Below are 26,984 nucleotides of genomic sequence, written 5' to 3'. Positions count from 1 at the left end.
GCCCGCCGAGCACCGAGGAGCGCGCCCGGCCTCCGCGGGGACATGGTAGGAAGCGCAGTGGGAGGCGGGGTGGGCTCCCAGGCAGGTGGCGCGGGCGGCGCAGCGCAGCGCGCACCCGCCCTGGGCGCATGGAGCCCGCGCCACGTCGGGCCGGGATTGCTCCCCGAAGGCTCTCTGGGGGTGGGGGTGGGGTTGGCGGTGGCAGCTCCTATTTCTGCTCCTCGGCCAGGGCAGTCAGCTTTGCTGCTTCCCGTGGTGGGGAGGACGGTGACCCAGGGCTTTCCTTAGGGACCCACACACCCGGGCTGAACCGTAACCCCCTCTGAGCTCTGCACACACTTCATCCAATCCACAGGGCAGGGAAGGAGAGGATTCGGGGCGGGGCACCCAAGGCAGCCTCTGATGGGTGAGACACCTCGAAGTCACTTTATTCCACAGGAAAACGCGTGTGAATTTTATAGTATCGTCTATAGCTTAGCCATGCTTGAATATTAACAAGCAGTGCCTCACGTGTATTATTGCCATAGAATCACACTGGCCCCGGGGAGGTTCCAGTGCCTGGCTCCCAGGGCCCCACCCCCTCCACCTCCCAGGCCGCGGGGCAGGTGTGGGAGCTCTGGTCAGCCTGGGATGTTCTTCATGAAGTTGGGGACCTTGTGAAAGTCCCTCTTCAGCATTGACAGGCTCGCGGACACCAACAGGCAGAAAAGACAGACCCTCTGAGAACATGACCCAGGCAGCTGAGCTGCAGACCATGTGTAGCTTCGGGAAAGGGGCTTCCCCTGGGGCTGGCTGCTGACTAGCTCGCCTCCCCCCACCAGCGTGCAGGTCCCATCACAGACAAGTGGCCTCTTCATATACTTGAGAATCTGGTGCCCCATGGAGTGGTGGGGAAAAGGCAGGGGTCTGAATCAGAATGAGGTTGTGCCGGACTCAGCTGCCGTGGTGCTCTGAGCAAGCACTTTAGTGCTTTGAACCTCATGTGCCTCACCTGTAAAATGGGTTGTTACGAGGAGCAGAAGGAATCACTGAGGTGAAAACACTGGGCACCCCAAAGGTGCTATAAGAAGAATGAGGGTTTTACCGAGGACCCACAAAAATAGGTTTTCTTTTTGTCAGGACTGAAAGCAAACAGCGAGGAAGTAACCATGCATTTCATTCGATACCAGTTGAGGGGATGCTCTGAGACTCTTCTGTAAGTTTGGATCCAGTGGAGACAGTTCCTATTCTAAAACGGTTTCCTTGCTCCTTTAAATCTCTCTCTTCACCAGGCAGGAAATGCACAGTCTGCAGAAATGTTTGCCCCATCTTTGTTCCCTGGGCCTCCGTGCTGGGTGGGAAGGTAGCCCCCACTCAGCCGCAGCCCCTGAGGTCTAACGCTGGGATGCCCAGCAAATCACTCTGCCAAGGTCTGCGTGAGTCCCTCCGGAAGTTAAACCGGTTTTGGAACCCAAACTAGGAATCTAGGCTTCCAGCCCCTGGAGCCTGTGGGAATCCGACACCCTCTGTGTTGTAGCGCCCCTCACCTGCAGCTCCTGCTGCATGCATGAGCCAGGTGAGCGCAGGGCTGGCTGCAAGCAGAGGGTTTTAAACAGCCCACTGCCCGAACCACACCAAGCAGGAGGTGGTCCAGAAACAGTGGGTTGGAAGTGGGGGTGGAGCATGGATTGGCCTCACACAAAAATGAGTGCCTTGGCTGTTTCAGGGCCCAGTGGGAGAAATGTACTTCAGGTGGGCCCAAAGATGCTGGCAACCCTTGGAAGAGGCCCTGGAGGCCCAGCCCTCTCTCTCCACCCATGGTACAGATGTGGAAACAGAGTGCATCAGGTTTCCCGAGGCCCTGGTGCTACGTGCGACCTGGGTTGCCTTTGCTTGGATGGTTTTTGAAGTGACGGCCAAAGTGTTTCCATCTTGGGTGTCTGGGGCATAATCCCTGTATTATCTGGATGTGTCTACACCGGCCTGCGTCTAAGGGCCTGAGAGAGAGGATGCAGCGGTGGTTTGTGGGTGACCCCAGGCTGCCCTTCTCTGTGTGGGCCCTACCTTCCCCTCCACAAACACAGACACATAGTCCTGGAAGTCCCAGGGCTCTGGCCACAATCCCGAGGGGCTGGCCTGGTGGCTCGCAGAGAGGAAGCTAGGAGGTGCTTTAAGGTAGCAGCTGGTGAATTCAGGGGCTGTACAAGGGAGACTTTGGGGGTGATGGAGACTTTATATGCTACTTGTGGCAGTGGTCACATGAATCTATACGTGTATTAAAACTCATAGAACTATACATTAAAAATTGTACTTTTATTGTATGTAAACTAAAAAATATATATAACAAGTAAAAGAGGGAAAGGCAGCCTAGCAGAAGGAACAGCGTGTGCAAAGCCCTGGAGGTAAAAGTGAGCTGTCAAAAGTTGGCTGGGAGGGAGTTGGGGGAACCTTCTAGAAATGGGGCTGTAGGCAGAGCCTGGCTCTTGGGCATAAGTGGTCTCCTGACCCAGCCAGGGATTTATGCTATGATCCTGAGACAGAGGGGACAAGGGAAGGGCTTTTGAGCTTGGAGAAGTGGGGTTGTGTTTGCATTTTAGGGAGCAGTTTCAGAGGGGGGTGTGCAGGGAGTGGAGTGGAGGGGGAGTGTCTGAGAGTGATAGTGATCCTGGTGGACAGGATGGAGGAATGGGCCCTGTAGCTGGCCAAAGGATGCAGCTGGGAGGGATATGTGGGCAGGGGAACTTCCAGGCCTTGGTAACCTCAGATGGGGACCCTGGGGGCAGGTCATGGGTGACTTCTGTTTCTTGTTCAGGAATCTGGGTATACAGCCTCTCCTTGTATACCTGCCTTTCTCCCCTCTCTTCATCTTCACTTTTATTTATCTTGTGTGTCCTTTCGTCACACTTAGAAGTAATCATGATATAGAAGTAACTTACTTAAAAATAATACCAATCATTTGAATTCTATAAGCAGATAATTATGTTACATTCTGAAGAGCAATGGTGAAGTTTTGACGTTTCTCCCCTACTCCTCTGAATTGGTTTTGCCTTTGTGATGGTAAAGATGGGATAGCTATAGTTGCAATACTAAGTGACAGCAGTGTTATTTATGCCGCCCTGGCCGCCTTGCCTGCGGTCCCCGGTGCCCTCCTGGCCGCGGGCCCAGCTCACCGCCCTGGCTGGAGGGTGGGCAGGGGCTGTGGCCACTCCGCCTCGCCTCGCCCAGCTTCCCGCCACTGTAGGCTTGGGTTTCTGCTAAGTGGCAGTGGGAAGGGGCTGTGTCACATGCTGTTTACTTGTGGGCAGTTTTTGTTTGGCTTTCGAGGGTGTTTGCTTGCAATGAGCAAACAGCCTCTTCAGAACCATCTGGAGCATTCGAATCCTTCCATCCTGGCTGGGGCAGCAGGTCCGTGTTTCCATGTCTAGGAGCCAAGTCGGGTAGGGATTTTTCCAGAAATGCCATCAGCCAAAAAGCTGCTCAGACAGCAGAGGGGATAGGGGTAGAAGAGAGGAAGGGGGAGAAAAGAGCGACAAGTCAGAGCCAGAGTTGTGTGGATGGGAGCTGAGGAGCCAGAAGGGACCAGCCTGTGGAGGTCCTCCCACCTGCGGGCACATGCGCTCGAAGCCTGAGGGTGCCACTGGGGGCACGGCGCGGCTGCACTGGGCAGGGGCTCTGAGCTGGGTCTCAGCAGAGCAGTGACGTTTTCTGCTACCTGGCTGGTGAGGGGTGACTGCCACGGCCTGTGCCCCAGGTTGGCCCTGCGCTCCTGCGAGGAGAGCCAGCGCTGGCCTTGCTTCTGTCCAAACTGGTTTTGCACCAGAGCTATGAGGTGACGTCCAATGCACCCGGCGCCGGGGAAATCTAAGGACATTGTCAAGGACTTAAAAAAGCGGCTTTAGTGCTTTTAAATGCTGGTGACATGTTTGCATGGGAAGGGAAGACCCAGATACAGTCAAACCTGTAACATCAAAGGGTCACAATTTCAAAGAGGCGCAGGACCCACAGCCATCTTCGCCCCTCCCCAGAGGAGAGGAATGGAGCCCGATCTCGAGGTAATGGGGTGAACGCAGAGCAGCTGCAGCGGGGTGGGGAGGTCACAGCGCCCTGTGAGGGTTTGGAGTGTGTGCAGGAGTGTTTGGTGGGTGGAAGGGCCAGGGCCGGGCTCCAGCTGTGCCCAGGCCGGTGGGGGCTTTGGGTCGCACTGTCTGGGATGCCTGGAGGTGGAGGCTGCAGCCGGTTTGAGGCCTGGAGGCCGGGGTGGCCAGTGAAGGGGCCATTTGGATGTCCATCCCTGTGCTGGAGGTGGGTGGGCGGGACACACAGGCCTCTTTCTCCCGGACAGAACTGCTCTGTTGTCTGTCCACACAGAGGCTCAGTGTGCACGTCCCGGGGGACCTGGACCCTGGCTCAGGAACTGGCCGTTGGCAGTGGGTGGCCTCCTGGACAGCACGCCCATCCCCTCCTGGCGGCCCCGCATACCTGCCACTGTGTGCAGGTCCTGGTTCAAGTCAGCTCACCCCCAAGCCCCCACTTCTCCTGCTTCCCTAGAGATCCCATTGCAGCTACAAAGGTGCTATTGTGTTTCTTTCTTCCAGAACCTTTTCTTTTGAAACTCGAGTTAAAAATCCCCTCGGTTTTCTTTGGGGAGGGGGTGCGGATGGCCGGCTGGGCAATGCCGCCCTGTTTAGTCTCTTCGCTGGCTGTCAGGAAAAGTTCCTGGCTCCTTGTTCATATTCACGCATCTCCCTGGCAGTGGCCCAGGGTGACAGGGTTTAAACTCTAATTGTCACAGCACCTTACTTGGAACAGTTTTAAAGCATAAAAAGTTCAGAGGGTGGGTGGCAATCAGAAGTGGATTCAAAATCTGCTTCCCATCCTGGGCAAGTGGGTGAACCTTGAACCTCACAGCCTCAGTTCCCTATGAAGATAACACTGCCCCCTTGTGGGCTTGTGTGTTCCATGCTGTAATGAACACAGCGCCTGGTACAATAGTCCTAGGCACATAGTAATTGCTCAGTTAATAGGAGCTGTGAGATCCCAAAGGCTGACTATCCTCCAGACCTCCCCTGAGGAAGCGCCAGCGACCTGCTGTGGCTGGCTGGATGGCAGAGAGAGGTGGCTTCTTCTCTAAGTGTCCCTGATGGGCTCAGCCTCCCTGTTGTCATGAGTTTGGTCAGAATAGGGAAGAAGTATGTCTGGAAGATGCAGATATGCTCTCCTCTTGCCCTTGTCAGGGGCTGTGTCCTGGCCTCTGAGTAGCCAGAGAGTAGAAATCTCTGGAAGGCTGTAGCAGCCCAGAGAGGACTTGCTTAATTTTTTCTCCCACAGCAGTTCCCACTCCTTCCCTCCCCCCGCCCAGAGCAAAATGTATGGCTGTTAATACAAAGCCAGCCTGAGAACATTTCCGACAAATGACAGGGTCTCCAGAACTCCGTCTCTGCGGTGATCCCACACTGGAGCCCTTGTGAGCGGAACAAGATGGTAATTCAGTTATGGGTATGGAGAGGCCTCTCGGGGCCAGCAGGGCTGCCCCAACATATAATCAAATGGTCAACTTAGAGACTGGAGCCCAACCACCAGTAAGCGGAGGGAGCAGAGGATATGCCGTTAGCTCCCTTCCATCTTGGGAGCAGAGGATACACTGGCCCACCTCTGGGGTTCCGGGAGGTACCCCGTGGGCATTGCCAGGACACTATCATCATAGTAGTGATAACAATAGTTGTGTCTGGGGATGGAACCCAACTCTTTGCCAGGCTCTGTTTTGAATGCTTTGCCTACAGCAGCTCATCAAATTCTCTCGGTGCTTAGTGGAGTGATTTTGTTTTTAGGAGTGACAAGTCATACTCTTTTCCTATGAGAACGTCACCTTCATGTTTTGCGCTTGATGTAGCTCTCCTGCTTGGGGCAGTGCTTGGCTCAGGAATAGGTGCTCGGTGAACTAATGAATGGGCCTCCAGTGAGGGAGGTACTATTATCATCACTGCACCAATGAGGAAACTGAGGCCCAAGGTCACACAGCCAGGACGCAGTGGAGCTGGCTCAGAGCTCAGCATTAATGGGCTGCTGGTAGGAAAGCTTGGTGAGCTGCCAGCCCCTCTGGGCCCAAAGATGAAGCTTCGCAACCAGCTCCAGGGGCTGGAAAAAGGTCCTGGTGAGCAGATTAGTCCTGAGGGCTCATCTTTCAGTTGGGGACCATGTGGGGCCCTCCGAGACTGTTGGATGTGGGATGCTCAGTCCCGTGCTGAGCCTGTGTCTGTGGGCTGTGGGCCATCCACACTGGGCCTGAGGACTTGTGGTCTCTCCAGAGAATGTGCACAAACCCCAGGAGGCCGTTTGTCTTTCTGATGACAAGTAGGTCACTCTGTCCCTGGAGCAGAGACCTGGCAGCTGCACTCCAGGAACTTGTGCAGAAGCGCACATCCCACTCTCCCTTCATGTGCTGAGCAGCGAGTCAGCGCTGAGGTTGGAATTTGAGCTGGACACTGTCCCCTCTGTGGTGGGGCGGGGGGCCCTGTGATGCTCAATTGCACAAGCCAGGGCTCCTTGCTTGGTGCAGGGGATGCTGAAGTTACCCCTCCTGCCCACTCTACCCTCTGCAACCTGCACCTTGGGTGACACCTGCGACTCCCTTTAACACAGTCACGGGAAGGTAGTTTTGTGTATGGTTGTGTCTGGGGATGGGCGAAGGGGTCTGAGGGTGGGCAGGCTCTCAGCAGGTCCTGCTGGTCCCCCTGCTGGCCTCTGCACCTTGCTCAGCAGGCTTCCTTTCGGCCTGTGGCAGGGATTACATATGCAGGCTGCTGTTTTCTTGAGAGAGTGGGGGAGGGTGGGCTGGATCCATCTGGGGTTCACAGAGATCGGAAAACAACACATTTTTCCAAAATTGCACCTCTCCGGGGGGCTCTCAGCCAGGCGCAGCTCTGAACCTCACTGTGCAGGTTCCTTGCTCAGCTGCCCTACACATGACTCCCCCTGGGAGGAGCCCTCCTCCCCGCTTACTCCTCCTAGCTGATGTTCATTGAGCATCTACTACGAGTCTGGAAGAGCTGTCAGCATTTGACAGTCATCTCATTTAATTCGCATAACTGCCCTATAAGGTTGTGCCTTAGGCTGGCTCACCCCAGAAGCGGACCTTCAGACAAGGATTCCAGTGCAGGTAGTTTATTTGGAAGATGTCACCAGAGGACAGCGGGCTGGGTGGAGGCGGGGTGGGGGGAGGTTGAAGCCACTTTGGAAGGCAATGTGCCCATCGCTGCGTTTTCAGGTCACCACACCTCCCTGCTAACGTGTACTGTGTGTCCTGGGGCACACTGATGCCTCTCCACAGGCCAGCACCCTCACTCCCAGCAAACCCCGGGGTGTCAGAAGGTGGGCATTTCCTCGGTGTCACTCTTTGTAACGTTCCCTGTAACACTTCTGGGTCGCCGAGGTTCTCAGGAATGCAAACAGGAGAAGCACGTTCATGCTTTAAAACTTCCCTTTTTACATTTGTTGGTTAGAGTGCTGCACCCCTGAGATCAGCTGTCAGATCCAAGTGGCTGAAGCTATGGACAATTTAGTTTTCATGGTATTTGGGGGCAGGATGTGGTCTGGAAGACACTGGAGACGAATTTCTCCTTCTTGCTGGTTTTGCCTTTTAAAGTCTTGCCCTGGACCCATTTCCTGAACTGAAATTTACATTTTCTTGAAGACGGGGAAAATCTCATCCTTTTGGATCCCATGGCACCACCATGCATTGGCGAGGGACCCGGGAGATGCCTGTCACTAGAGGCAGAGGGATCTCGGCCCAGGTTCTGGGGCAGGAGGGCTCTCTCCTCAGGCCTTTGTCCCTTTGCCCCTCCGCTCCCCCCCACCGCCCCATCCAGCAGATACACCATTCCAGATGCCCCGAGTTGGGGTCGCCCAGCATCAGATCTGCCCCTCGGCAGATCTCTGCCCAACCCGGGCTCCGGTGTTGTGAACCAGCCCAGAAAGCCTGCCCTGGGTCAAGTGCTGGGCCAACTTGCACTTACCCTTCCAGCTCCTTTCCTCGGTGGGACAAGTGACCCACAGTCGGGGTGAGGGACCATCCTTCTAACATGATGCGGCTTAATGCAAACAGCATGTGGTCACATCCAGCCGGACCAGGGCAGGAGGCCAGACAGAGGGACAGGAGCCAGGGTGATGAAATATTGGCCTGTCTCAGTGCGGCTCGTGCAGCCCTTACCAAGTATGTGGGCCGCGAGGCAGCGCTTCTCGTTTATTCAAGGACAGACACGAAGCTGAGACGGAAACACTGACGGACTGACTTCACCCCTTTCAAAAGAGGGCGGACATTCCAGGCGGGGGGCTGCGGCTGCTGGCTTCCAGGAAACACCTCGTTTTGCCAGGAGCCTCAGCGAGAAATCAGAGGAGGCAAGGAAGGTAAGGGGACAGGTCATTAGAGCCCTGGCACTGGGGGACTCTGGGTCACCAGTACTTTTTCTATTTATGTGGCCAGTGAGAGGCAGCCTGACTTGCGTTGGAGGCAGAATTTCTGACGGCTGGGGAGGCCCCCTGCCAGTGGATCCGCGGCTCTGTTCCTTTTTCCTGCAGGCCCAGGGACCTGGCCTGCTGCCTCAGCTCCCTCTCTTCCACTTGAAGTTGGGTGTGTCTTCCCAAGGCGTCCCCTGCGCACGGGGAAGCTCCCGGACCTTTGCCATGGTCACATACACCCTCCTTTCCTCTCTGGATTCTTGTTACTAGAAAGTACACAACATAGAAACGTGGCTGATACGAAATCTGGTGTTAATCGTCGCTAGTCTCCTTCCAAATGAGAATGGAGCTGGGGCGGGTCTGTGCTCAGACCTCCCACCCCAGAGCCCCATGTTCGAGGGCCTAGCGTGTTTCTCAAGACGGATGGTCTCGCAGGCTCAGTGTGCTACTAGAACTTTCCAACTCTGTGGTTTTATTTTGTTGAGACAAAAGACTCAGCACCTGTTCTAAGGTGGGAGGGAAAATGGGAGGGGTGTCAATTTTTTTCTTAAGGGATTTTCAAGGGTAATTTCAATTTTGCCTAATTTGCGCTGTTAGAGGCTAACTGTCCGGTGAGGTGGAGCTCAGCTGTGCTACAATTCTTACACTTGCCTTTGTGTTTACAGTTGCATTGGTCCAAGTGATCTGATAGCATTTATCCTTTGATGCAGCATTTCTCAAACACTCTGTGGATCCTGGGGGTTCCCAGGACCTGTACCCCAGTTTAAAGCTGTGTGGATCAATATGGTAGCCACCAGCCGTCTATTGGAAGGTGGCCAGTCTGAACTGAGATGGGCCGTGAGTGTGAAATCCACATAGGATTTCAAAGACATATTACAAAAAACAAACACTACCTCATTACTAATTTAAAAAATATGTTTTTTATTGGTTTTAGAGAGAGAGGGAGAGGGATAGAGAGAGAGAAACATCGAGAGAGACACATTGATCAGCTGCCTCCTGCATGCCCCCACTGGGGACCACACCCACAACCCAGGCATGTGTCCTGACCAGGAATCGAACCGGGGACCTCTTGGTTCCTGGGACAATACTCAACCACTGAGCCACACTGGCTGGGCATCATTACTAATTTTTATACTGATAACATGTTGAAATGATATTTTTTTGGATACATTTGGCTAAGTAAAAATATTATTAAAATCAATTTCATCTGGCTTCCCCCCTTTAAATGTGGCTAATGGGAAATGTAAGCTTTCGTGTGAGGTTAGCACCCTGTTTTTATTAGGCAGTGCAGTTGGGTAAACGCTGGTTCATAGCAGAGCCTCATTTCTCAGTTCTTTTATTCTTGAAGGTCATGCTCCACAGTCCCTACCCTCCTGTTTCCTGACCCTGTTCTCTCATGCTCACCTCTGACCAGTGGGGAGCTCCGGGTGTTCGGAGACCCCGATTTTCTCATTCAGGTGCACCTGGCCTCCATCTGTTGCGTGCGTTTTTGAGAAGAGGCTCTAGCCTGTGGCCCTCAGTCTGGGTCATTCTCCTGAACATGTCTATTTTATTTTGTGCCACAACCCCTTCAGACGACCTTTGGTTCCCTGTGGGTAAGCATGCATTTTAAAAAATAAACAGATGAACGCAATGAAACTCCAATCACTCCCGGCCAGGCACCTTGCGCGTGGGGAAGGCAGACTGCTCCCGCTCGGGGCCTCCAGAGTGGGGCTCGCTCGCCTCCGGGCGCCCTGGACAGTCCGCTGGGCCACGGCATGAGAAAATTCGAGCGTCTGGTTACATGTGCTTTACCTAATCCACTTACAATTTTTATTTGGGTCTTTCCCCACCTCCACGCACACACCAGTCTCATCTGTCCACGTCCCAGCATAATTAGCCGGCCGTTTTGGTTAGATTAGTGTTTATATAATTATGACAACAGAAAAGCTGTTGATGACTGTAGGTTCCTATGGCTGGTCTAACAAATCGCCACAGACTTGATGGCTTAAAACAACACGAATTGACCCCTTATAGTTCTGGGTGCCAGAGTCCCAGATGAGTCCTACAGAGCTGGGCTCATGGGTCCGTCTGTCCAGCTCCTCCCTAGTCCCCTGTGGCCCTTGCCTCCTGCTGGAAGGAGCTCCACGTTCTTTCCCGTCTGAATGAAATGCAGCAAAGTGGGCCTAGAGAGTTGAGATTTCAGTTTCTATTGCTGTTTTTGAAAAACCATTCTTACTTTGGCCAGGCCTTTGCCAGAACAACACCTTGGCTTGCTTTGCTCATTCCCCCGAGGGCGCGGAGGGCCTTTGGAGGGGCCTTGCATCCGGAATTCTGCTCTCTCTGAAGGTGACACCCTTCTCTTCATTGTTTTCATGGCTCGTGTTCTCTGGGGCTCTTCTCCCCATTTCTTTTCTTCCCCGACAGAGCCACTGCTTCCTAAGATGTCATTCGTTTTTCATTTCCCTCCCTAGCACTAGCTAGTGCCATGTGTTCAAGGAGGTTTCCATCATGTCACAAGGTGACTGCATCCCTGATGTCATGCTATGGAAGCGAAGCAGCAGAACCCGGCAGACAGCCAGGGACCTGTTGCTTGGGGAGATTCAAATCTGAGCCTCAGGAGAACTTCCAATTACCCCTGCCCTGCACCGTCAGCACCTCCCCCCATCAATCCCTAAGGCCAAACATCTGTAGTGCCTTTGCCTGTTAAATGCTTTCCTTCAGCTGTGCCAAGGATAGCATTGGCATGGGCAGTTAAGGGAGGCTGAGGAGGAGATGAAGAGAGATTTTCATCTTCAAGAAGGACTTTTTCTGCCCTTAAGAACGTGCTGTGCGCCTGGCTGGTGTGGCTCAGTTGGTTGAGCAGCATCCCATGCACCAAGAGGTCATCGGTTCCTGGTGAGGGCACATGCCTGGGTTTCGGGCTCAATCCCCAGCAGGGGCCGTGCAGGAGGCAGCTGATCGATGTTTCTTTCTCATGGGTGTTTCTATCTCTCTCTCTACGTCTTCTTTCCTCTCTCTCTAAAAAATCAATAAGAACATCAAAACTTTTTTGTTTTAAAAACCCCACCGTGTGGGCCACCATCTACAGGACTGAGCACCCCTGGATTGCTGCAAGTCAAGGCTGTGACGCCACAGGACCTTGTTGAAAGAGGCAGAGTGCCCCAGGTTCCTCTCCCACGTTTAGCCCCCCAAACTCCCCTCTGTCTCCGAGGTTCCCCAGTCTGCCTTCCCCATTCTGTGACGGAGCCGCGGGCTCTGGGGAGAATGCACATCCTGCCTGTCCCGGACTTGCTATGTGAGCCCAAGCAAGGCGCTTTTCTAAATCTCAGTTTCTAAAATTGTAACATCACCATCTCAGCACGTACCTTGTAGGGTTTCGAGAGTGCCTGGCACGCGGTGTATGCTCAGTAAGAGGCCTTTTTAATAGGATCTGCTGTCTTCGCCTCTCCGGTCAGACCTATTCAGTTTCCTGGCCACGGTCTTGAGGATGATTGAGCTGAAAGGAACTCAGGCACCGTCTGGTGCTGGCAGGAGCAGGAGGCATGGAGCCTGCTTGGTTTTGAGATCAAGCCCGAGACCCGATTTGAGGATAACAGATTAACTAGAAACCTGCCTCTGATGTTACCTTTCAGCATGCCCAGATTTGAAGGGTGAAATGGTGGCATTTTCTCTTTGATATTCTATTTAATAGAATAGGACATGAGACACAATAAAGCTATTTTCATTTGGGGAGAAAATTAAATGTAGCCTGAAAACATTTTTATTTTCCCAGTGCAAGCAGGCTGCCACCTACCCTGAGCTCATTTAAGCATCATTTTACAGGTGATCTGCCCAGGCCCAAAAGGTGAACCTCCTTTGAGAGCAGGGTGCGCCCCTGAGACCCAGCGCAGTCTTTTCGAATCAGGGCTGGAGCCGGGGCTGCAGGTGGCGGCCCCTTCCCAGGGTGGCACAGCATTAGGTCACCAGCTCCGGAGCCAGACTGCCTGGGCTCATGTCCTGGTGGTGACCTCGCTGACTCTGGGAGCTTTGGGTCACGCCAATTCCCTATGCCTTGTTTTTCTTGCCTGTAAAATGGGATAAGACTACTAATAATTACCTTGTAAGACTGGCATGCAGCTTAAATGAGTTAACAGAAGTTTTACTGTTTCTTCAAACAGTCCCGGGCACATAGTGAACGCTATATAAATGTTAGTTATCATTCCTTTGAGAATTTTTCCTCCCTTTTTTCTTTTCCCTGGTAATTGGCCAGGCCAGAAATTACAGGGACAAAAGTCCTTTCTTGTGTTGAAGTTGCTGATGTGGAAGGGAAATCACAGCTCTCCAATGACGCTGAGCAAGGGAGCCTGGCCTGGCGGCAGCTCAGGAGGCAGGCAGCCTGGGGTCTTGCCCACAGTGGAGCAGGCGGGTCCAGCCTCCCAGCACCCAGCAGATCCGACCCGGGCGGGATGCTGTGTGACCAGCTGCGCCTGTCGCCTTTGCCCACAGAGCCTGTGCCAGGCCGGCTACCCCGGCCTGCGGCCGACTCTGGGTTCAGCAGAGGGAGGCAGGGTTTGACCAGCCTGCAGTGTTACTCACAGGACTGGCATGTGGTTTTAATCCGGCGCTCTGACAGTAATGCTCACGGGCTCCCTCTCATCCTGGCCACGGTTATGAAAATTATTCAACTGGTCTTTAAAAAATGGAACAGAAACTCCCAATTCCAAAATCATCGCCAGTCTCACCGAGACTCTGAGTAACGATGAATCAGTGAGCGGCCAGTGGGGCTGTTTAGAAGGGGGTAGAGGTCAGGGAACAGTACAGAAGGGACTGTCACACCTTTCGTGATGACAGCAGAACTAGAGCCAATCTTGATTTTTTATTTTTTTATATCTTTTTTTTTTCCTATTTTTAAAATATATCTTTATTGATTTCAGAGAGATGAAAGGAGAGGGAGAGAGAGAGAGAAAGAGAAACATCAATGATGAGAGAGTCATTGATTGAGCCCACAACCCGGGCATGTGCCCTGACCGGGAATCGAACCCCGATCGCCTGGATCCTAGGTTGACACTCAACAGCTGAGCCCCCCAGCCAGGCACCAATCTTGATTTTTATTACACACACACATACCACCACCACCACCATCACCATCATCACCACCATCACCACCATCCCCACCACCACTACCATCATTATCATCATCACCATGTGGCTCCCCTCAGCCCCTTCTCCCACCCAGAAAACTCCCACCAAGAAACACTTAACAAGTGCTTTGTAGTTTTGTCTGTTTTGATGGGCGAGGAACATGTGGTCCCCATCTTCTTTGCCCCTTCACTGCCCAGCGTGTTATCCCATCCTCCGTGGCAGGTTAGGGGGGGACCAGGTTTTGTCATCTTTTTTTGACACCTGGGAGTTGAGAAAAGATCGCGTTGCCTCTGTCCCGGCTGTTGGTCCCTCTGCAGCAGCCGATGGTGTCGGGGTTTAGAGTGGGCCATTCTGGGAGGTGATCCGGGGCAGGGACAGCTAGTGCCCCAAAGTGAAGCACGATCCCGGTTGGATTTTCCCGAAGTAGAAGAGCATCCTTTCCCTGGGACCCTGTAGAAGTGAGAAAAAGTCCCCTGCTGGCAGCTACGGTAGGAACTGTAATCGAGTCCTTTCCTCCAAGGTCCTTGTTTCTCAGACTGTCTCTGCAAAGGCCACCAGTGTGTGTTGGCATTTTTCTTAAAGTCCTTCTTAGAGGACCCATCTTATGGGACACTGGTTCACGGATTTACCTGGGACAGGTCGTGGCATCATTGTCACCACAGCCTGAGCCCCATCTGTAGTGATAGCGCTTACACCCTTATTAGTCAAGGAAAGGACGCTGCCCTGGATCACTAATCTGCCTGATGGTTATTGTGTTCTCTCAGGTGAGCAGCATTATAATTCGATACTTGTCTACACTGCACAGTGTTCATGACTGTAAGTCGGGTCACCAGCCCTCCCCAGGCCATTGAACCGCCCTGCTGTGCTCTGACCCGGGGCCGCATAGAGGGGGCTCAGCTGGGGCGTGCGCAGCGGGGGTCGGCCGGGCTCCACCGCAAGCTTTCCGGTATATGGCGAGTCGTTCCCTTTCTCCTCCTCTTGTGCACTTTTTATTATGCAGCTGAATAGTTCTCTTCAGAGGATGTATTTTTTCAGCTTGATCAAAGCTGCCTTTCTTTCCCCAGAGCTTCCCTTGGGTGGCCCTGCGGGGACATCTGCTCAGGGCCGTTCTGAACCTTCCTCTCTGCACAGCTGTGCACTTGCCAACTTCCCCAGGTTGTCCGGGGCCAAGCGAGGCCGAGAGGGGATCAAAACATTCTGTCTTTTCGAGACATTTTAAAAGACGGTTTATTTCCCCCAGTGGTGTCCGTAAGTGTGAGAATACAGATGATGAATCCAATGGGAAAACATTTTTCTTTTTAGAAGGGAAAACAGAGTCTTTGTCTGCGGCCATTTCCCCTCTTAGTTTTAATTTAAGATACTGGCATCCCTGCCAGCTGTGTGAGCCTGGGCAGCTTTGCGCTCTGGACTTTGGTTTTCTCATCTGTGAACCAGGAACGCTACGGTCCCCACTTCCTTACGCCCTTGTGAGGATTAACGAGATGCTGGCCGACGTGCAACGCAAAGTTAACGTCAGTGAGGAGCGGGACCCAACGCGCCACCTTTCGGGGCCTCCTCTATAGAAACCCTCACCATTTCCCTCGGAGCTGCACCTACCGGGTCTTCAGGCTGCATTCTTTGCTATAATAAAAATTGGGAATGATCTAAATACCCTTCCTGTACATAGAGGAAGGGGTAAAGGACGGTGGCACAGTCCCCCTGTGAACCATTGGCCAGCAGTTAAGTAAACGCTATATTGAAAGAGGCAGATATGGAAATGGCCTCAGGACATGTTGTCATGTCAACTAAAGCAAGTTGTGGAATAGTCACTTGCTTTATGCTAAAAATAATTACCACAGGTAGTAGAAGAGACATTGGTAGAGCCACTATGGGAGACAATATGGAGGTTTCACAAAGCATTAGAAATAGAACTGCCATATGTTCTAAATCGAATAGGTTAGAAGATGAAAAAGTTCTGACTCCAAACACAGTGGCTCAAACGGCACCAGGCAGCCCTGTTCCCATGGGTCCTGCAGGCTCCCCAGCTCCCTCCTTCTGGTGGCTCCATGGGGCCTACGCATCAGAATCACTTGGGAAACTTGTAAAAACACAGGTTTTTGGGTCCCTATTTCTGATTGAGTGGTTCTGGGGCGTGGCCTGCAAATTCGCCTTTCTGGCAAGTCCCCAGGTGATGTTGAAGTTGTTGGTCCCTAGGCCATCTGTCGAAAAATCATTGCCCCAGGGTGTGTCCTTGCCAACAGGTGCACAGCTGGTGCTGCCACGTCCATGTGCCAAGAGAGAAAGGCTGGGTAGCCAACTTCCTTCTGAGCAAGACGGGCAGGCAAAAGTGGTGGACTCCTGCCATGGGCAAGGACTTAGTCACATGGCCACCCCTAGCTGCAAGGGAGGCTGGACAGAGTCATCCCTGTGTCCCTGGTAAAGAGAAGAATGTGTTTGTGGGAGACAACCAGAGGCCTGAAGAGTGGCCCTGGGGTTGACATGGAGATCAAGAGAGGGCCAGCACTCAGCAGTAGGGACATGTGCAAAAAACTTTTGGTGCTTGGTGACTAGTGTCATATGGCAGCTTATTCCAGGGGGAAGCCCACATCTGCCTGCAGGCATCAGCAAAGTCTCTGGGATGCAAGCAAGCTAAGCTTTGAAGCAGGAGTGCTGGCCAAGGTGCCCCGAGGTGCCCCGTCCTCTCTTGAGGGCAGCTGGGTGCCAGTCCCCTGGGCTCTGCTCTTTTCCCTCTGCAGGATCCAGGATGCGCCTTCCTGCACCAGCCCTGTTGTTTTGTAGGATGGGCTGATGTTATCCCAGGCCTCAAAATTTCTTTTTCTACCCCATCCCCCAGGCATCTTGGCTCTGGAGAAAGCTACGTGGCAAGAGGCGGCTGGTGATGGCATTTTGCCTCTTGATGACTCTGTCTGTGATGGTTGTCACCCGCTTCCCCGCACAGCCTCAAGCTCCAGTGGAGCCCCAGGGGGTAACCAGCGCCCCCGCCCCCCACAGCCTGCGGGCTCTGAGCTCCCGCTGGAGGCAGCGGACAAGGAACCTGCGTTTCTGGAGAAGCTGGGCCCTGTCCCGGAGCTCCATCCCCGTGTGTGCTGAGAAGCCAGGCCACGGAGGGAGAGAGGACAGCAGCAGGACCCCGGGAGGGGACAGCAGGCATGTGGGGAGGGTCAAGAGGGACATTGCTTTGGCATCTCTTGGAGATTTGAGACTCAGTACCCAGCGTCCTGTGCCCCTGAGAAAGGATGAGGTGAGGGGTCCAGGAACCAAAGACCTGCGACCCCCTTGGAAGGATGGTCCCATCCGAGAGGCACAGAGTGAGACAGGCACGCTGGTCAGCCCCCTCCCAGGGCACCGGAGAGCCCCTGCTGGACAGACCCTCCAGCCCCGTGCAGCAGAAGGCAGGGATCTGCCAGGAGCTGGGAACAGAACCTTGACTGGTGGGCAGCAAGCAGCGGAGCCCACCCTGGCCACAGGGGCTCATCGGTGGCCTGGCTCTGTCGCGGAGCTGCAAGGATCCATCTGGTGTGCCCCCGAGCCCCCCGGGCTGTTGACCAGCTTGAGGCCTGGTGGGCAGGCGCCCCCATGGCTCACAGGACATGATGTAGAGACCCTCCAGCTGTTGGCCCAGGGGCAGGTGGTGGGCAAAGCCAGGGTCCCTGGCCACGGGCAGGTGCTGCAGGTTGGCTTCTCTGCTGAGGGTGCCCCTCAAGACGTGACTCCTGGGCTCGGCGGACTCTGCTCCCAGGGCCTCTGTGGCCTGATCAAGAGGCCGGGGGACCTGTTCGAGGTCCTGGCCTTCCACATGGACCGCGTGCTGGGGCTGCACCGGAGCCTGCCTGCCGTGGCCCGGCGCTTCCACAGCCCCCTGCTGCCCTACCGCTACACAGACGGGGGCGCGAGGCCCGTCATCTGGTGGGCACCCGACGTGCAGCACCTGGGTGACCCGGACAACGACCAGAACTCTCTGGCCTTGGGCTGGCTGCAGTACCAGGCCCTGCTGGCCCGCGGCTGCGGCGGGCCGGGCCAGGCGCCCTGCCTGGGCATCCACCACGCCGAGTGGGCACGCCTGGCACTCTTTGACTTTCTGCTCCAGGTACGTGGGGCCGGGCTGGGCGGGGCTGGGGAGCAGCAGGGGTGGGGACAGGTGGGGACTCTCCCCCTAGGCCTGGTCTTTTGACCACCAAGCACCTGTCTTTGTTAATTTTCAGCCCCTGTGTTTACTCACCCGGTTAGTTTATGCTGGAAGAGCTTGTATCAGCTCAGGCGAGCTGACAGTTAAAATTTCCAGGAATTTTGTGACCTGGTTGTGAAACACAGGAATTTAAAAATTAAATTATATAAACTAACAATATTATAATTATATTAGCCACAAAGGTAATAAATATTCAGAACTCATTACTTCCTAACTATTTTACTACATTTTCCTGTTATCTGGGCTCTTGAGGTTATTTGCGTCTGTTTAGGAAAGACTGTGCGGTGGCAGTGCCCACTCCACTCAGTCATGCTGGCAGCGCGGCTTGGCCCGGGCGGGACTGTTTACACCACGAAAATCAGCACATGCTGCAGATGGGCCGCCCCTCCTCCCGGGAGCTAAACACTTATCAGCACACTACTGTTTATAATGTTATACCCGTAACTCAACCAAGACTCAAGATGGTTGTGTAAAAACGGGGGGGGGGGGAGAGAGGGGGGAATGGATGATACTCATCCATCCTGAGCACTGGAGAGTGAGAAGGAAGCCACAGGGCAGCTGAGGTCCCTGCTGTGCCAGGAGGTAACCTGGAGTTTCTGGGGACCCTGGGGAAGGGGCTGGAGTTTCTGGGGACCCCCCCCACTCAGGGCACAAGGGTAACCAGGGAACTGCGGGCATCGGCTATGTACTGACTGACCTGTGGCCGCTCTGTGGGGCATATTCCGTGTGTCTCCCAGTTGCCTACCGGGATTGCACCCCAGGTACCCGCTGTGGTCATTGCTGGCCCTCCCTGTGTGGTGCCCCTTGCTCGTGTTTTGGGATGAGCTCTCAGATAAACTGCTTTCACTTGAATCCTTGTTTTGAGGTCTGTCTCTGGGGAAGCTGGATCCAGATGATAACACCGACTGGGGAGGTTTCCGCACAGGAGATCCTTCATGTAATGAACTTAAGACGGTGCCTGGTGGGTGCACAACCCTCAACAATAAGCTGGCACTGTCCCTACCACTGGTCAGGAATGAACACATCCAGTCTTCAGGGCAAGCTTCCGAGTGAGATACTACATTTATCTGTGTTAAAGCTGAGAAACAGGCCTGGAGAGGTGAAGTTGCTGGTCCAAGGTCATGGCTGGTGGAGTGGAGATGCAGCCCGGACGGTCTGACTCCAGAGCTCACCTTCTCAATCAGCGTCACTAGTCACCTGGCCTTGACTGAGGGCAGGAAAAGGGGACCTTCTCAGGGATGCCCTTGAAATCAGAGGCACCTCCGTGCAAAGCCCGGGTCCAGCTGATGTGCACACGGCAGCTTTCTGCTCCACACAGAGGCCCTCTGTCTGCGTCCTGGGCTTGCGGTGTGGCCCCTCCTCAGCTGCCAAGGCCAGCTGTGGGGATGGAAGTCTCGGCAGCCAAAGCACACACAGGTTGGGTGTGTGGTCAGACGGGGCTCGGCTGGCCTCATGCCACCTTTTCCCGGTCTGCTGAAGACTGGTCAAGTCCAGCGTTCCTGTCTGGCTGGCGCTGCCTTCCTAGAAACCACTGGCGAGTGGAGAGAGGCAGGGCTGTGGCTTTCCCAGCACAGGAACTGGAGCTACCTTCTCACTGGGAGCTGGGTACAAGCTCCACATACAGCCCACTCTGTGGTATGCTTGCACCTTTTGTTTGATCCAGTATAAAGCCTTGTTTTTCTGTGTGTGTGCATCACATCATACGCTTTCCTGGACACAAAATACACAAGCGCTGCACACAGACACATTCCTATACCCCCACAAGTCCTTTGCTTTGAAAGTGCCGTATAGCACTCTGTATTTGTTAGTGATTGTGGAGATAATGCCGTGTAACAAAATTCTCCAAAACTCAACAGCTTAAAACACCAGCTCTTGATTTCCTGCTCCAGGGTCTGTGGGTCCGCTGGGCTCAGTTGAACTTGGCTCTCAGCTGGGGAGGGGGGTCAGGACTGCTCTTCTCACTCTGGAGCCCAGGCTGCCGGAGCAGTACCACCTGGGCGAACCCCTCACGGGGAAGGGAAGAAGCCCCAGGGCCCAACCAAATGGCAGGAGCACACTTAAGGCCTCTGCCAATGCCGACTCATATTCCTTTGGCCAAAGCAGAAATTTTAAAAAATTTGCGTATTGTTAAAATCATCAAGCTTTTCTTTTATGACTTCTAGGTTAGTATATTATATTTTAAAAGGCTGTCCTCCCTTGAGGTTTGCTTTTAAGAATTCTCCCATGTGTTTTCATATATCTTTGATCCATCTGGAAGCTATGTGGAGTAAGAGACAAGGCGCAAAACAGCGATTTTTTTTTTCTCAGATGGCAACCCAGATGTCCCAGCACCATTTGTTGAATAATCCATCTTCCCCTCCGTCTGCAATATTGCCAGTTTCCATGTTTTTGTAGGTCTATTTCTGGACTCTTTTCTGTTCCAGTAAAGGGTCTATTTATATGCCAGAATCACACTGTTTTAATTACTGTGCTTCATATTTTATGATAATAACCAGCAGGGCGTGGTCTTTCTCATTGCTCTTTCTTAGAATTTCCCCCCATATTCTTGCATATTAACCTCATGAAAGTTAGAGTCGGCGTGTTCCTTCCCTCTCCTTCCCAAGTCCTTTCAGGATTTTACTGGAATCAAATTAAGTTTGTGTGGATTCAGATAGAGAGAATTTACGCCCTAAAATGTAGAGCCTTCCAGCCACGAACAGGCTACGTCCCTCCCTTTACTCACGCTCCTCAAGGCTTCGTGATGTTCCCTTCAGCTGGACCCCCCTTTGCACTGTTGGGTTATTCTTGGGTATTTCATCTTCTGTGGCTGTCGGAAATGGGACCCTCCTCCTTTACGGGCCCTGGCCGGTAGCTCTCGGTCTGTGTGAAGGCTGCTATTTCTGTGTATTAGTTTGGTGACTGGCCACCTGCTGACTCTGTTCAGCTTCAAGGGTCGCTCAGTTTGTCCTTGGCTTTCCAAGTTCGCCCTCATTTCATGTCATGAACGTCCCCTCATCGCCTCTTCCTTCTGTTACCTCATCACGTCGCTGGTGCCTCCAGAGCAACGGCGTGATGGGCATGACTTGTTTCTCTAGACTTGGGACAATTTCTAGAGTTTTTGCTGTCGAGGGTTCCTCTTTTAATGGCTCCTGGGTTTTGTGTTGATGTTTAAAATGTAGAGGGATCTACACATGTCTTTTTAGATAAGAGCTAGGTCTCTATCTGTCTCCTCAAAGGCCATCAGCCAGCCTCTTCATCCAAACCCTAAACTGGCGTCTCGGCTTCTTCCTCAGGCTTGGTGCAGATGTGGCATCCAGATGTTCCTTCCTGGAGCCTCGTGAAATCTTTAACAGCCAGCCAGTCAGTGTGGGCCCAGCCCACTGCCCTTCTTGGAGAGAGAAGCTGCCACCCTACAGTAATCTGACCCCCAGGCAGCAAGCCAGCCCAGCCAAGGGCCACCCTTTCCCCTTAGAAGGGCCCTGTGACTGCCCTGGTGCTGAGGGCGGGTTCCAGCACGGTGGGGTTATGGGTAGGGGTGGGGGGGGGCATGGGCCCACCAGGGACAGCCCTCAGCTCTTCTGGAATCCACCAGACCCAGGTCAGGCACTGGCTGAGGAACCACTCCTGGCCAAGGAGCCTCGCGGGTCAGTTAGAGGACTCGGCCACCCCTTGTGCCCTGTGCTTGGTCCCCCCAGACCTCACTTCCTCCACAGCTGGCCCTGGTGTCCCTCCTTGGCGGACTGCAGTGTCTTGCCCCACCCAGATGTCCTGTTTGGAGACCTCAGAGCCAGGTGGCCCCCTGCAGCCTTCTGGCGATGGCACCCTGGGCAGGGAGGTGGCATAGTGGGCAGGCTTTCTGTGATCACAGTCCTCGTGTGAAGCCCCCCTAGATCCTTCCTGCTGCCAGCCAGCCATGTACTTCATCCATTCGTTCCTTCACTCCAAAACCTTCAGCTAAGTCCCCGGCTGGGCTGCACAAGTGCTGGGTGCTGGGGTCAGCTTGAACCACACCTTCGTCTTTGCCGTCAACTGGGCCACACGCTGGGGTCAGTCCTCAGTGGCTCTGCAGCTGGCCTCTGGCTCCTAATGAGGCTTCTACTCGGGCCCAGGGGCCAGGCGGCCTGGGTGCTGGGCCAGGGTGCTGGGCCACCTGCCCTCAGGGGATGGGTGTCCCCACAGGTCCATGACCGCCTGGATCGCTACTGCTGTGGCTTTGAGCCCGAGCCCACAGAGCCCTGTGTGGAAGAGGGGCTCCGGGAGAAATGTGCGAACCCGGGCGAGTTGCGGCTGGTGCACATCCTGGTATGTCCCCTCGTCACCCAGACTCCGGTCTCCCTGTCTCCTCCAGAAGATGCTGTGAGCGAGGTTCAGAGATCGTGGGGCCCTCAGGGTTCCCAGTCCTGCCCCTTTTAGTAGCAGAAGCCTTTGAATGATAGGTGAAACTGGGCACAGGTGTGCGGGGCGAGTGTGCGTGAGTGTGCAGGTGTGCCTCAGCCCCTGCCGTCCTGCCCATTCCCACCAGAGCAAGACTCCGTCCCTCTGCCTTGCAGTTTCGTAGGATGGCACCGTGGCCTGGTCCAGCTTTGAGCCAGCCAGCAGCTACTTATTAGCAGTGGGACCTTGTTCGAATTATTTAACTTCTTTGTGCCTCTGTTTCTGTAAAGTGGGGCTCACACTAGTGGCCCCCTTCCCAGGTTGCTGGGAGGGCTCACTGGGTGACGCCTGGCAGCGCTGAGCGGCGGCAGCGCAGTCAGCTGACTCAGCGCCTGCGGACCACCTGGGCGAGCAGCAGGGTGGAAGGTGGACTGACAGCTCAGGGCCCCCAAACCCCTCCCCCTGACAGTCAGGGGCGCCAGCGAGGCTGCACCCTCACCCTCACGCTCACCCTCACCCGCCTCCGTCTCTGTGCGTCTTCTCCCCCGAGGTCCGGAGCAGCGACCCGTCCCACCTGGTCTACATCGATAACGCCGGCAACCTTCAGCACCCCGAGGACAGGCTGAACTTTCGGCTGCTGGAGGGCGTAGACGGGTGAGGGTCAGCGGGCTGGGTGGAGGCTCGGGGCCCGAGGCCTGGCTGCCCTGCTGTAGACAGTGCGACCTTACACTGTGGCCACCTAGAAGTCCGCAGTCCACCATCAGACAAAAGCTGTTAGGCCTGAGCCTCGGGAGGGGGTGTGGGGCTCTGGGAAAGCTGAGGGGATACAGCCAACAGGCCCTTCAACTCCTGGTCACCCAGGGCGTGGCCCTTGGGACTTTGGGGGCGACCCTGCCAGGGTTCCCAGCTGTGCAAGTTCTGGCTGTCTGGCTTCGTCCTTCACATAAACTCCCTGACACCACTTTGCTTTTGCTTTTGCTTTTGCTTTTGCTTTCTGTTCTGATGTTTGCCGAACTTCCATCCAGGTTTCCTGAGTCTGTCGTGAACGTTCTCCGGTCAGGGTGTCTACAGAATATGCTGCTCAAGTCACTGCAGATGGACCCTGTGTTCTGGGAAAGCCAAGGCGGGCGACAGGGGCTGAAGAAGGTTCTCCAGGCCCTGGAGCGGCGAGGACAGATCCTCCTGGGACACATCCGGGAGCACAACCTGACGGTCTTCAGGGACAGGACCCATGAGCCCCACACGGCCCGGGCAGGGCCCTCGCCTCGCTAGTGGGGGCTCATAGCACGACCTGAGCGGTGAGCACCCTGCTGAGAGCCACAGGCTCACCCATCTGGAAGACAAATGGGAGACGCCAGAGCCAGCAGGGCACCATGGACGTCTCGGACGATGTCACCTGCTTGGGAAGGTGGAGGCCGTATGGGTGCTGGGTTTTCAATCTCACCACATTCTTTTCTGCCTCCTCTGCTCTGGTTATTTACCTCCTTGCACCAATAAAGACATACAAGAATGTCCTACGAACTGTTCCATATACTGTAAAATTGTGCATCCCACATGCATATGCAGAGCTGGACAACTGTGTGCGTGTGCATAGATGTGTGTAAGTGCATGTGGCATGTGTACATGGCCACACACATATATGAGACGAGCCTAATAAAGGGTCTTTATAGAATTATACCCGTGGCCCAGAAGCGCTCGGGCTGAAAGTCCACTCAGGTGTGCATTGTCTCTGCCAGCTATATTTGCATAAGTGGATTTCTGCATCAAAGCGTATGTATGAGCATTTATTATTTAGCGAGAAATTGCCAAATTTCCCCCCAAAATGGTGGTGTCCAGTTATACTCCAACCAAAAGGGAGGGTACTGAATGTCTTCCTGCCACCTTGCCAACACTTGCTGTGCTCAAATTTTCTCTTCAACTGATAGGAAAACCTACTTTTAAAACTGCATTTCCTTAGTCCCTAATGAGGTTACCTTTCCAATTATTTACTAGTCATTTGCATTTGATTTTTTGTGAGTTGCCTTTTTCTCTTGAGATGTATGTTCTTTCCTTGCTAATCCGTTAGAGGTCTTGGAGTCTATCTAATTAGTGTGATCAATCTTTCCCTTTAGTTAAGTCATCAATATTTTCTTCTAGCCTGTCACTTGTCTCTTGACTTTGTTTATAGTGTCTTTTGCTGAGTAGAAAATTTTAGTTTCCATGGAGTCAAATCTGTTTTCTTTTCCCTTTAAGTTTTCTGAGTTTCATGCCTTCTTAGAAAGGCCGAAACTATTTCAAGATTATTGAAATAATGTATTTTTTATTCTAGTATTTATATAGTATTCCTTTTACATTCACTCTAAATCCATATAAAATTTATATTTGAAAATGGTGTGAGGTAAGGATCTAACAAGTTCTGTTTTACCCACAGACAGCCAGTTGTTTCAACATCATTATTCAGTAGTCTACGTGTTCTCTGCTGATCTAAAGATATTCTTACAAGGTACCCAATTCCCTGGACTGTTTCATCGATGTATTTTCAGTTCTTGCATCAACATGACACTTTTAATTAAAGTTATTTTGTTATTTTGCTATTTTGTAGGGCAAGTTCTCATCTTTTTATTCTACTTTAATTCTTTTCTGTGCTATTTTTGTGCAGTTTTCTTTAATATAATAGTGTCAATCTATAAAGCATGCCACCCCCTCCCATTGTCCTCAAAATCCCATTAGTGTTTTGATTGGGATTGTAATTAATTTATAGATTTAGTAGGAATATGACTCACTTGCAATATAAAAAATTTAAAAAATTATAATTTATACTGCTATTGAGAATGAGTTATTTTTCTTGATTAGTTTTTTCTAGATAGAATTTTAGATATGTATCTTTTTTTAATAGAAAATCCTATTTTCAAATGATTATAATTTTACATCTTTATTCCACAAATGTATGTTTAAATGTGTGTGTTTGCATGAGCACCTTTATCTTTGTTGCCTTACTGCTTTGGTTGGAGTCTCTGGGGTAACAACAGCGACCATTCTCATCTCATTTCTGACTTTAATGGAAACACCTCTAGAGTTTCACCGTTGAGTCTCATCAGGTTTAAAGGAATCGTTTCTGATAAATATCTTTCCATTAGTTAAGGGAGTTTCTTTTTCTGCTTAGCTTACTGAAAGACTTTTTCAAAAACTGAGAATGGGGATTGAATTTTGCTTTCTCCGTGTCTATTGAATGAGTAGTTTCTCTCCATTATTTTCTAATGCGGAATCATTGTTACATTCCCAGGATAAACCCATTTGGCTGAGATATATTAATCTTTTAGAAACTACAGGATTTAACTTGTTAATATTTCATTTAGAATCTTTGCGTATATATATTCATATGTGGTGTAAGGTTTCCCTTTTCTGTGCAGTCCATGGCCGCCTTATTATTAAAGTTAAGCGGACCTCATGAAATGGATTCAGAATTTTCCATCTTTCTAATGCCCTGGAACACTTTAAGTAGGAATCGTGTATTTCTCAAAGGTTTGATAGCACTCTCCCATAAAACCACCTGGGCGCTGTGCCTTTCTCTAGATTTTTTACAACCTTCTCAAGGAGCTTCTGAAATGATGTGGGAGAGGGGCACTTGGGGGGGGCTATAAATAACTATGATGCCTGGCCATACTCAGTGGGCAGAGGGATGCAGCAGTGTCCTGGGCAAGATTTGGGCCCTTGGAAGAGGGAGATTGGCTTCAGTTCAGAAGGTTCAGGTATTTCTCTTACGATCATCAATACATCTGTCTTCCTTTGACTTCTTGTATTTTCTTCTCTCTTTGTCTTCTCAGTTCTTTCCTGGGACACCCTTATCAAGGGATGCTGTCCCTCCTGGACTCAACCAGTGTCCTAAATTTAACAGCCCCCACTCTGCCTTCTGTCTGGAGTCCCCCTTCACTCCCTCCTGCCTGGTTGACTAACACTGAGCCAGAGGTGGGATCCAGACACTTGTGACCCTAGAAAATGTTAAGGAGAGAGGAATATAGAGGAACATGTCATTGTCAAGGCAGAGTTAGGGCGCTCAACCCTCTATTTGGGTGGTCTTTATTTTCTTTATTTTCACACCACTTGAGAAGGCTTAAAGTTCTAGGGTAATCTAGGTGAGGGCAGCTGGCCAGCGCCCTACAGGGAGGCAGACTGAGCCACATCCCAGAGCCAGTTTCCTTTGCATGGAAATAGGTCTGGGTGGCTGCCTGGGGAAGGAGGGGAAATCTGTCCAGCAGGTGGGTGGGGTGGCTGGTCTGTGTGGAATATGTGGTCTGTGGTGTGTGTGTGCGTGTGTGTGTGTGTGGTTTCTCTCTGAAGATATCGAGCCAGAATCTTTCTGCCAGTGAGCAAGGTCCCAAGCTTCCAGCAAGCATTTTTGGGTCCTGATGGGAACAGGTCTGCTCAGCTCAGAAAGAGAGACCATGGATGGACACACTACAGCCCCTCCTCACCTGCCCAGTGCATGCCAGCCGCCTGTGGCACTATGTGGCAGGGCCCAGCTGTCCCTGCTTAGCCTACCCAGCAAGGACACCATCTCTGGGTGCTCCCCTCAACACTGGCCTCTGCCTCTGGGGAGGGAGGTAGAGGAGGGGTGCAGGGGGCCCCAAGCTCTGCCCAAGTCCACAGAACTCCAGCATCGAGCCCAGCCCCTACCTTAGCTACTCCTCAGCTGAGAATGGCCTCGATTTGGGGCACAGGCCTTTCATGTGCTGTTCTTCAGCAGGTGTCCCTTGATTCCCCACTTTCTGCTTCAGAAAGTCTTTAAGTATATGTCTACACCTACCCTTAACATTGTTTCTAGTTCTGCCTTTCAGAGGCCTGGACTTGACTGCAGAGGCTGTGGGTTCAGATCTGGCGTTAGCACCTGACAGGTGTTTACTGAGCACCTGCTATAATAACCACTAACATT

General features: G+C 52.8%; 1 protein-coding gene across 1 annotated transcript; it reads left to right on the top strand.

Annotated features, from left to right (window-relative positions):
• GASK1A (golgi associated kinase 1A) lies at nucleotides 1-24,869 on the top strand. Its single transcript, XM_087824834.1, has 5 exons — nucleotides 1-45; nucleotides 16,370-17,623; nucleotides 21,881-22,003; nucleotides 22,626-22,729; nucleotides 23,101-24,869. Exons 1-5 carry the CDS (start codon nucleotides 43-45, stop codon nucleotides 23,345-23,347), a joined length of 1,731 nt encoding a protein of 576 aa, XP_087680960.1. The 5' UTR covers nucleotides 1-42; the 3' UTR covers nucleotides 23,348-24,869.
• The last annotated feature ends 2,115 nt before the right edge of the window (nucleotides 24,870-26,984 follow it).

Source organism: Miniopterus natalensis, chromosome 15 (assembly GCF_054644295.1).
Source record: "Miniopterus natalensis isolate mMinNat1 chromosome 15, mMinNat1.hap1, whole genome shotgun sequence".
Lineage (NCBI taxonomy): Eukaryota > Metazoa > Chordata > Mammalia > Chiroptera > Miniopteridae > Miniopterus > Miniopterus natalensis.
This window is presented reverse-complemented; position numbering and strand designations above follow the sequence as displayed.

What these genes read in the sequence shown, in the direction of transcription:
- GASK1A (XM_087824834.1), top strand. An exon ending in TCTTTGACTTTCTGCTCCAG is followed by an intron (nt 17,624 to 21,880) that starts GTACGTGGGGCC and finishes GTGTCCCCACAG; the next exon opens with GTCCATGACCGCCTGGATCG. An exon ending in TGCGGCTGGTGCACATCCTG is followed by an intron (nt 22,004 to 22,625) that starts GTATGTCCCCTC and finishes TTCTCCCCCGAG; the next exon opens with GTCCGGAGCAGCGACCCGTC.